General features: G+C 40.0%; 1 protein-coding gene and 1 long non-coding RNA gene across 2 annotated transcripts; both read left to right on the top strand.

Annotated features, from left to right (window-relative positions):
* The first annotated feature begins 1,034 nt into the window (after positions 1–1,034).
* On the top strand, positions 1,035–6,356 carry LOC139801125 (threonine--tRNA ligase 2, cytoplasmic-like). Its single transcript, XM_071755017.1, has 7 exons — positions 1,035–1,313; positions 1,928–2,020; positions 2,802–2,992; positions 3,533–3,656; positions 4,665–4,786; positions 5,558–5,675; positions 6,288–6,356. The coding sequence occupies exons 1-7, from the start codon at positions 1,038–1,040 to the stop codon at positions 6,354–6,356; spliced, it is 993 nt and encodes a 330-aa protein (XP_071611118.1). The 5' UTR covers positions 1,035–1,037.
* An 887-nt stretch (positions 6,357–7,243) lies between these two features.
* On the top strand, positions 7,244–8,713 carry LOC139801127 (uncharacterized). Its single transcript, XR_011728075.1, has 3 exons — positions 7,244–7,540; positions 7,874–8,040; positions 8,563–8,713. It is a non-coding gene; the product is annotated as an uncharacterized lncRNA (long non-coding RNA).
* The last annotated feature ends 2,589 nt before the right edge of the window (positions 8,714–11,302 follow it).

The raw sequence follows: 11,302 nt of genomic DNA on the forward strand, positions 1-11,302 counted from the left end.
TGTGAATACTTCCTCCTCCTGTTTCTGTTTGTTTTTTCTGTGTCCATTACCTCCAGCTGATAATGCATCTATGGCCTCCCTCCTGTGGCTTTACCTGCATTTTTCTTGAGGGTACCTCACATATTGTGTGGTAAACAAAAGTATTTTGCCAAGCTTTCAGGATAAGGAGTACAGTATTTTCAGTTCTTAGGGCTTCAGATGCACTCACTATATCCTCCTGTCAGGCTTCTTGTGTTTCTGAAATTACATCTATCTGTCTACATAAAACTTGACCACTGACCATATAACAATTTAAGAGTTTTATTGTATCACCATCCAAACAACTAGCCAGGTTGTACAGAATTGTTTGGAAGCATTGTCTGTCACCTTGTGGTTGGTGGTAGCTATAACAAGCCTCGCATGTGACACTCTATCTGGAGTAAGGATGAGTGGAATTATGTGTTACTTTAAGGCATAACAATAGCTCCAGTTTGGGATGTTATGGTTGGACCGTAGCCGTGAGATTGTCCCAGGAGCTTGACAGGTGCTAAATTGGATACTTGGGAGCAGAAAACAAATTTGATGTGTTTTTTCCCTGCCTATTACAAACTGTTTTGTCTCGAGCTCCACAAAATGGCATGATCAGGATTTTAAGAATTAGTGACGCGAATACTATTTAGTTTATTTAGTTTGTTACTTTTGAGGGCTATAGAGAAAAGCTTTTCAGAGAACACCGGGAGGTAAACTGGGACTGAGGAGTTGTGGATATTGGCGCTTCCCAATTGCCCGTCTGCTTCGGAGGAAGATGGGCGGGTGTGTGATTTACCCCAGAGCAGTGCGGGCTGCACGAAACTGTCTGACTAGTTAGAAAGAGGAATAATGACAACAGGAACTCTTTTCCAAGGACCCTTAATCCCTCCGTCCCTGGCCGGAGAGCGGGGGTCTCGGCCTGGCGGTATTGCCGGGGGTGCGGGGGTGGAGTCGAGGAGGCGGAGCGGGGCGGGGCTGCGCCGCGCGTCCCGCCGCAGAAGGCGGCGGCGAAGCGGTACCGCCAGGGCATGATGGCGGTGGCGACGACGGCGGCTAGGGTGCCGGCGGGGCGCCTACAGCAGCAGCAGGAGCAGGAGCTGCGCTGGCTGACGGCGGAGGTCGGCCGGCTGAGGGAGCAGAAGGCGGCGTGCTGCCCCGGGACCTGCAGCCCCGAGCCGCAGCGTCTGAGGGCCGAGAATGAGAAGCTGCAATACCGCCTCCTGCACCTGCGCCGCAGTCTGGCGGCCGAACTGGGCAGGGCGGGCCCCGCGGCGGCGAAACCCCCAGCGCGCGGCGGCGGAGAGGTAGCGCCCGGGCGGGGAGCGCCGCGGGGCCGGGCGGGGTAGGGCGGCGGGCAGCGCCGGGCCTGGCGGGGGGGAGCGGCCGCATCGCTCCGGGATGGGCCGGGTCTGTGGGGGGGAAGGAGCGGGAGGGACTCGAGAGGAGGTGAATTCCGGGACCCGGCCATCGGGGGCCGGTAAGCCTGGCTCGGTCCCTGTCCGCACTTCCCATGCGCCCGGGGCACTGGCCCGTGCCTTTCCCGGCAGTCCCTGCCTTTCCGCAATGGTGGAATGAGTCTATCAAGACCACCGAAAGTTTTTACAGTGTCCACTGGGCAATAATCACGCTTTAGTCTCCCACGGTGTCCCTGGGGAGACTTCGTTGGTGATGGCTGCCTAAGCTAAATTGGGTAAATTGTGTTTATAAGATTTTGCTTGGTGAGCTGTTTTGCTGTCTGCTAAACATCAGGAGGATGCAGTTTAGATGTATCGGGAGAAGTCTTTCCTTTGTACTAAGGAGGCATCTTAATGTTAATTGCCTTTTTAGCCCAGTGTTGTACTAATCTGGTTTATTTTGTTTCAATGATCGGTGGGGAAAGTCTTAAAAGCTTAGGGGTGTACTTCATCACTGTTTTCAGAAAGTCTCCAGTGCAAGTCCGTCTGTTGCAGTGAATCCAAATAAAGAGGAAAAGAAAAAAGAAAACGAACCTGGGAACCAACACCGGAACAATGTACGTTGTTATTTTATACTACGTAATAATGGAAGGAATAGTGTCTGGCCGTGATCTGAAAAAGTGCTGAAATCTGAAAATCTTTGCTCGATTTTGAAATTTGAGATTTTGAGAAGGCTTGCTACAGTATGCATATAGGAAAAAAACCTTTTTCTTAAGAGTTTTATTTTGCATGGAATTGCTAGGGTTGCTTAAATGTGCCTAGATACCTACTCTTTACATAAATAAAGCGTTTTGGCTCTTGGGGAAATAAGGGGCAGTATGCTGTGGTTCCTGAATTGGTGGTGGTTCATGAATTGCTTAACAGAATGCATGATGATGGGGATGTTGGCAGCACGGGCTGTAGTTCAGTAGATCTCAATAATTCACTTTATGCTAACCTAAAGGAAACTTCCTGTGAACTATCTTATTTGAATCTGATACTTTGAACGGACTGGCAAAATGAGGACTTACTGGAGTGATCCAAATTTCTCTAGGGTGTCAGCCAAATAAAACTCTGAGGCAAGAATACAGGCTGCTTTCTGAGGTCCTACCCACAAAGCCATTTAGGCCCAGATTAATGTATGTGCATTGTAAAATTGGAAAGCCACTATAAAACAATCAGCAAGTTGGGTGGGACGATCCTGCATATAATTATTTACAAATGCTTTACTGCATATTGGTATAAATTCTCATACAGTTAAATCTGGTCTCAGTTGGAAACTCTAGGTGTTGATGAACACTGTGACAACTTTTATTCTATTTCTTTCATGAAATATATGTGTGTGATTTATTTGTACAGCTCCAGTCTGAGCCAAGCTTCATTAAAGACAGACTGAAGCTTTATGAAGCACTGAAAAAAGAGCATGATGCTTTGCTAGCTTACAGAGCAGCCAATGAGAGCAAGCCAATCAAGATTACTCTGACAGATGGGAAGGTGGCTGATGGCGAATCTTGGAAAACCACACCATATCAATTAGCTGTGGGAATTAGGTAACCTGCAAATTCAAGAAGTTGTACTTTCGCAGTGATAAATCTGTTGCTATCGTTTCTCTCTTACCATCTTGCTGAAAATACCTATGTCATGGGCAGCACGTGGTGACTCTGAAGGTGGTTTATTTGGAAGGCATTGAAACTTCAGCTTAATGTGGAAAAAACAGCTGAGTGAAGGTCCTGGTCTGAGTGATGCTGGTGGTTCTGTGCTGGGATCATAATACTTGCTACCTATTAAAAAACAAAACAAACAGTGAGATGGGTAGGATTAATAGACATCCAAATTTTGTGAGTTACCAGATAGGAGCAGAAAGTGTTATTAGAAGCATTCTTCCCTCCAGATCACCAGCACTGATAAGTCATTGAATGAAGCTTGAAGATTTTAAGGGTCTATACCTTAAAAGTAGGAGAGTTTTAAGAAGACCAAAGAAACAAAAATTAAATGTCTTCAGGTGCTATGAAGTGTGGGTGGGCTCTTACACCTAAACACTTTTGCAACTCTGAACTAAATATTCTGGTCTCTTGTCATCTGTTTTTCAGTCAAGTGTTGGGTTCAAATGCAGTCATAGCCAAAGTGAATGGTGAACTGTGGGACCTGGACCGTCCACTGGAGGGAGATTGCTCTCTGGAACTGCTCATGTTTGATAATGAAGAAGCAAAAGCTGTGAGTAAACACCTAGTGGTTTCTGCTTGATTAAGGGAACTGATGGCATGAAATTGATTGCACCATTGTGCATTTAAAATCTTGAATAAAAAAAAAAAAAGAAAACAACAAAACTTTAAGGTGTTTGACATGATTTGACCAGGATTAGATACTAAGCATCCATAATTTATAGATGAATAAAATCTTGGTGTTCTTTCCATCTTTCTGCATAAACAGGTTATTTCTTGAACATGATCATACAGACTATCTCAGCTTCTATGCTAATTTGAAATAGTTTGTTGTCCTCTAAGATACGTTTTCTGTGGTTTGTGCATTTGAAGAACAGACACTGAAAGCAACAGTGAAGCAGTCTTACAGTTTTCTAAAAAAAGTCCAATATCAAATTTGCATCATTCATACTTAAAGCCATGTTTATCTTTATGTGCTAGGGTTAGACTTTGTTTTATCAAAGAATTATTCATGTGATTAAGCTGGTTTGAGGCATTTTGGAAGGCTGTAAAGGCTTTATCTTGGAGCAGTTGCTATGAAGTGGTCTGATTTAATAGGGACTTGTAGAACATAAGACTTGTATTGATACACTGGGTTGTTGACTCCCCTCTGACCATATAATGTGGTTTGGAGCCCTATTGATAAATGTACTGTATGTGGGCAACACTAACTTAATTGGCTGTGTTGCTTTAGATGCAGCTAGTATTGTATAGACTTTTAACTGCCCGAAAACTAACTATAAATGAACAAGGGAGAATAAATACTAAGGTGACGGAATTGTGCAGAGGTGTAGTCATCTTTCAGACTGAAACAAGATGGGGATTTATTGCAACATTTGCCACTGTATTATTCATTTAGTGTATTTCAAAATGAGAACAGGAATTTGTTCTACTTCTCACACAGTTTAAACAGCACAGATTCCATTGTTTCCCACCTTCAGGTATACCTTTGTTTTGTTTTTTCTTTTTCGCTGTGCATTGCCAGTAACCCCATGGCTTCTCCCCTGGCTTTTATTTGCAGGTTTATTGGCATTCAAGTGCTCGTATTCTTGGAGAGGCCATGGAAGGTTATTTTGGGGGCTGCTTATGCTATGGACCACCGATTGAGAGTGGATTTTATTATGACATGTACCTTGAAGACAGGTAAAAGTTCATTGCTTAAGAACTTGTCTTGAAGCTCAGTATTAGTATTATTTTTGCTCAGTCATGTTTCTGCATGTTAAGGGTAAAATCATGTCTGGTTCCAAACTAACAGGTTTTTTTTCTCAGTATAGGTCTATGTATGCATATATGGTGAGTGTATGTGTATATTTAAATTCAAGAGCAGTTTTCAGACACCTGCTCATTCAGACTTGGAATAGTTGAATGTTCTGTGAAAAATCATAGAATGGATAAAACTTGCTGAAGTTCTGGGATATAGAGATGGGTTCCTTGACGAATCAAGGGACTTTAGGTTCAAAGTGCCACAGTCACTTGTAGAAATGGCACGTATGCTTGTAACTTATGTAGTTGTTTACTATTTCTCTAATCCCTGTGCACAGCTTTACAATTCTGTTTTTTACTTATCTTTAGGAGTCAGTGAGAATACTGAATCTGCATCAGCTGATAAGCTAGCTCTTGCAGCCAAGGTTTTAACTTTTTTCTCATGTATACGTAGAGCTGCAGATCTTCGAGACATTTAAGCATGTCAGACTGTTCTAGGGGTGATTGCAGTGGGTTTATTCAGGGTGTCACCATTTCTATTTCTGAGATTGGTGTCTCAAAGTACACCCAGTTTTAAGTAACGGTAAGAAAATACTGTGATAAATCACAATGCATTCCATGGTTTTCTGATTAGACCACTAGAAAGTATTGACTTGAAAATGGGAATATCAAAAGAATTCCTATTTCTTTTGCTTGTATCTATTCGTTTAGAGGTGTATCTAGTACTGAATTCCCACTGCTAGAAAACCACTGTAAAAACATCATAAAAGAGAAGCAGGCTTTTGAAAGACTGGAAGTCAGAAAGGAGATTCTGTTGGATATGTTTAAGGTAAATCTTTGGAGTAGCACAATGGTCTTTTAAAATGTAACTTTTTATAAAATACTGCACGTATCTGACTCATGAGAATAGTACCTGTCCAGTAAAACAAATCAAAATAATAGCAGCTTTTTCTCCCCCTCTCCTTATTTCTCTCAATATTCAGAATGTTTTCAGACTATAATAAAAATAATTTCTTGTTGTGCAAAGCCACCTCGGGCTTAGCAAGATAGAGAAATTGGTACTCATTCACTGGCAAAGACAAGACAAAAAAGGCTGCAGCCTCTAGTCCTCTCTTTCATGTATCAAATATTACCAGTCTCACTGTACTATGTTTCAGTTGCCTTTAAAAAGTGCTTTGAGGTGTTCAGGTGGTAATGACTATGTTTAACACAAACTCAGGGAAATAAGGATGGTTTTCTTGTGTTTTGTTTTTTTTTTCTTTTCTTTTTTTTCTTGTCTGAAAGAGTGTTGAACTTTTTCATAAACATAGAATGTGATCATGCAATTTCCTTTGTTTGTTTGTCTTTTACTGATATATTTGCACTATTAGTACATAATTTAAAAATAGAATTTATTAGTAATTTCATGGATGTTTCTGACTTTCCATGTTTCCTCACACAGTATAACAAGTTTAAGTGTCATATCCTTAATGAGAAGGTGAACACACCAACTACCACAATATACAGGTAAAGAAAATTAATGGTATTACAGAATATCTCTGTATTTAGGTGTGTTTTGTTTAAATTGAGAGGAGAATAAATTAATTCCTTTTTTTTTTTAATTGAACTTCTGAATATTTGTGTGTTTGGGACTATTATAGGTGTAAATAAAGTAATGGTTAATTGTATGTGTACTTCAGATGGTATTGTGAGTATTGTTCGTTCCTCTACTAGATTTAAATGAACATATTGAATCTTAATTTGAGTGTAAGCTGGAAGAAGATATTTTGACACATATGAAGACTGTGACCTAATACTGATCATGCTGGCATACAGTCTCCTAATTGCTGTCACCTTTGCTATAAGTATATTGTTTAATGGCATAATGGGCAGTACAGGTGAAAGATGGGAGGCATTTGTTAGAGAAACTCAAGTGTAAGTGAAAGTCAACATTTCTAACCAAGAGGGTGCAGGGATTAACCCTTCACCACCTATTGGCAGGTGTAAAAAAGAGACTCTGAAGGGCCTTCATTAACAAAAATGAACAACTGAGGGTAACTTGGAAAAGGAGGAGCCACTGGGGAATTTACAGAGAAGAAGTAGAAAAATTACCTTTACAGAAGTGTTCATGGTTATTTCTTTTAACTCATTAAGACTTAAGTATTTGTTTAGTATTTGTTTGATTATATCTTCAAAACAAAATCTAGTACCAATTAAGCAATTGATCTGGTTTCTGTGTGTTTGATATCAATGACACTGAGGAGGCTGAAGTTCTCCAAAGATGTGTCAAAGCCACACTTCTGAGCTGTTTTTGAGACAGAATACTGTTAAAGAGCAACTGGCTCTCAACCTTCAGCCATCAGCCCTCAGATATGATGAGTAGCTTAATTGCTTTGGTTACTAAAGGTAATTCCAGTCAAATGGAATTCAAGTATTACTACAAACTTTAATGAGTAAGAACTGCAGAGAACTACTGTTGCTGAGAGTTTACAGACTGTTGGAAATCATCTTGTTACAGCAGTATTTCATTTTTGTGGATAGAGTCTCAACATATGTGAAGTAATCATGGTCTGTGGTTCTGAAGTGGTGCTAATTTAGTGGTTTTAATTTACTTAGGAGCAAGAGCTCTTCTTCTTTCATGATCTGAGTCCTGGAAGCTGCTTTTTCCTCCCCAGAGGTGCCTTTATTTATAACACACTTGTGGATTTCATACGAGTGAGTATATACTAATGTAACTTCTAACAAGCCCAGTGTCAGTTGTTGATCCTGAGGGATAGGCCATTCATAGCACTGAGCTATCCCCAGAAAGAGAAGACATCTGTGTATGTAAATATATACCAGATTTTCACTGTGATTATACAGCACTAACCTTTTTCAAAACAGAACAGAGTAAAGCATGTGCTCTTTCTAGCTGTGAACAACCTACATGTGCAATAGTCCTTTTGTTTCCCAGAAAATCACTATCCTAAGAGCATTGTTAAAAAGAATGAGGCTTTTGCTTGTCAAAATCTGTATCAACTTTTTAAAAATACTGATGTTTTTTATTAGGAGGAATACCGTAGGCGGGATTTTACTGAAGTTGTATCTCCAAACGTCTTCAACAGTAAGCTCTGGGAAGCTTCAGGCCACTGGCAGCACTACAGTGAAAATATGTTCTCTTTTGAGGTTGAGAAGGAAATTTTTGCTCTCAAACCAATGAATTGTCCAGGACACTGGTATGTAGTCTCAAATAAGAAACTGATCCTCTGGGGGCTGAGGAGAAATACCTGGCATATTAATACACAATATGCATGTTTACAGTAGACTCCTAAGCAGCTTGTGTGTGCAGAGAGCTCCTTTTAACAGTGTCCCAAAGCAGACCAAATACAGTTTGGCGGGAGGGTCTTTGAGTAAGTCTGCACTAAGTGAGTTAGGTTTGTGCTTGCTACTACTAGTCTGTACCATGATTAGATAGAAATTACATTGCATACAGATGGGCATCAGATGTAGTGTAGCAAAAGAAGATACAGATTCTTGAAGTCTTGATTGTCACATTATTTTTTCTCTGGGTAGTCTTTAGCAGTACATTCTCAGTGCTGTACTTTTTCTGTTTGCCTGTCTTTTAGGATGCAGGCAGCCTGAATAAGTGAATTCTTAAAACCATGATTAATGATTGTATTAGCTTTGTTTTAGTTTCTATGTTGTCTTAATGCTTCTATAAGAAGAATAAAGGCAAGGTTCCTTTATGTCCCCTCTAGCTTGATGTTTGCCCATCGTCCACGATCCTGGAGGGAAATGCCTCTTAGACTTGCAGATTTTGGAGTTCTTCACAGAAACGAACTCTCTGGGACTTTAAGTGGTTTGACCCGTGTAAGGCGCTTCCAACAAGATGATGCTCACATCTTTTGCACATTAAACACATTAGATTTGTCAGTTGTCTCTGTCTACTAATGCTAGCTAGTTAAAAGTTGATTGCAGCATTGAGGAAGCACTGGTTAAGATTTGCCAGGTTTAGCTGGCAAAGCTCTTGCACTGCAGCAGTGAAGTCCCAGTAGGGACTGGAAGCTGCACAACTGGCTCCTGCAGGATCATCATGAACCCCTTGGAGGTTCTGCATTCAGGACTCTGTTCAGATTCATGGTCTGTTGTTTTCTTTGAAAGTGTGTTGTTGCAGTCTTTCTCCCCTCTCCCCATTCCCCTCCCCCGAAGAGGAAATATTATTTCATAATAAATGTCATGAAACTTTACAACAGCTTTGCAGTGATTTTGGTTCTTTTTTTTTTCCTCATTCCCTGTACAGAATCTTATTCAGATCTGAGCCTAAAATACAAGTCCATAACCAAATATAACCACTTGGTGTCACTAATGTTCCATAAAAAAAAAAAAAAAAAAAAAAAAAAGCCAGTTACTGTATTTTACATGGAGCTTCACGTGGAAATATTTCAGCATACAATTCATAACAAGGACTTAGTACGGGTAGAGCAATCTATAAGTGCACTCGAGACATCTTTAAGATCCTTATCTGAAGTGGTGTTACAAAACCGACGTGGGCTGGATTCATTATTTTTACAACAAGAAGGAGTTTGTGCGGCCTTGCATGAAGAATGCTGTGTGTTATAAATTAGGTCCTAAAAATTGACCAGGACACGCCAATTAAAACTAATTAGAATTTATGAGCAAGCGACAACAAGCAAAAACAGCGCTGGGCGCTCCGGGAGTCCTCGCTCCGACAAGACAGCACAGCTCCGACTTAGGTTCCTTTCATTTTATAGTCCGCCACCTGCTGGCGTCACGAATTTCGGCCCTGTTCGTTCTGCGCATGTGCGCAGTGTTGCTAGGGGTCTGTGGATCTTCTTAGAAATGTGTTTCTTGTCACGTAGCACCTCCCGAGCATTTCCCACGGTTTGTTTTATAAACTATAAACATAACATTTTTCACTGCTTCTATCTTTACCTATATTTGTAAAATTACAAAGGAAGGTACCTTGCAAACTATATATATAGAATCCACAACAGACATTATATACAATTCATAACAATTCCCCCCTTTCAGAAATACAGCCTGCTTAAGGTTTAAATGAACAAACAGTCTACAATTCATAACACTGTGTGTATGCTGTATACTGGGGTAGTGAGAGATACTATGACCGCATTAAGAGAAGGGCTAGAAAAGCAAAAAAGAGAACAAGAAATACATCAAAATTGGTATGAATCTTGGTTCCAGCAGTTCCCTTGGCTTACAACATTATTGTCCACTATAGCAGGGCCGTTCATACTATTTGTTTTAGGACTAACCTTTGGGCCTTGTATTTTTAATAAAGTAATTGCACTAATTAAAAATCGCTTAGAAGCAGCTCATTTCATGTTTATGCATACTCAAAATGAACAAGTATTATCCAATGAGTCTGAAGAAGCAGGGATTTTTGCACTAAGCCACCAAGAATTACAGCGGTTTAATGAACAAAATCTGTCATAAAAGAAAAGGGGGGGGTTGTTATGAATTTATATAATGTTTGTTCATTTAAACCTAAAACAAGGTATATTTCTGATAAGAGGAATTGCTATGAATTGTATATAATGCTTGTCATGAGTTGTATATATATCTTGTTTGCAAGGTATATTCCTTTGTAATTTTACTAAAGATAGAAGCAGTAAAAATGTTATGTTTGTATTTTATAAACTAAGTCGAAAAATTTCCCATCTTTCACCTGTACTGCCCATTATGCCATTAAACAATATACTTATAGCAAAGGTGACAGCAATTAGGAGACTGTATGCCAGCATGATCAGTATTAGGTCACAGTCTTCATATATGTGTCAAAATATCTTCTTCCAGCTTACACTCAAATTAAGATTCAATATGTTCATTTAAATCTAGTAGAGGAATGAACAATACTCACAATACCATCTGAAGTACACATACAATTAACCATTACTTTATTTACACCTATAATAGTCCCAAACACACAAATATTCAGAAGTTCAATTAAAAAAAAAAAAAAGGAATTAATTCTCCTCTCAATTTAAACAAAACATACCTAAATACAGAGATATTCTGTAATACCGTTAATTTTCTTTACCTGTATATTGTGGTAGTTGGTGTGTTCACCTTCTCATTAAGGATATGACACTTAAACTTGTTATACTGTGTGAGGAAACATGGAAAGTCAGAAACATCAATGAAATTACTAATAAATTCTATTTTTAAATTATGTACTAATAGCGCAAATACATCAGTAAAAGCATCCTGTTAGAATTTAATTCTTTGTCCCCAGCAAAGGCACCCAAACCCTCCCATGGAACCGTACCCACAGCACCACCAGCAGTCGGGCTACTGGTTTGCTTTAGTACTGAAAACCTCGAATATTCGACTCCTTGGCCACTCTCTCACTGTTGCTCAATACAGCTCCAAAATTCCACACAAATGGGCCTGGCTCAAAAAAGGAAAGAGGGACCACTGAAAACTGTTGCTGGCCCTAACCCTCACATAGATACATAC

The sequence above is a fragment of the Heliangelus exortis genome, chromosome 11 (genome assembly GCF_036169615.1).
Source record: "Heliangelus exortis chromosome 11, bHelExo1.hap1, whole genome shotgun sequence".
NCBI lineage: Eukaryota > Metazoa > Chordata > Aves > Apodiformes > Trochilidae > Heliangelus > Heliangelus exortis.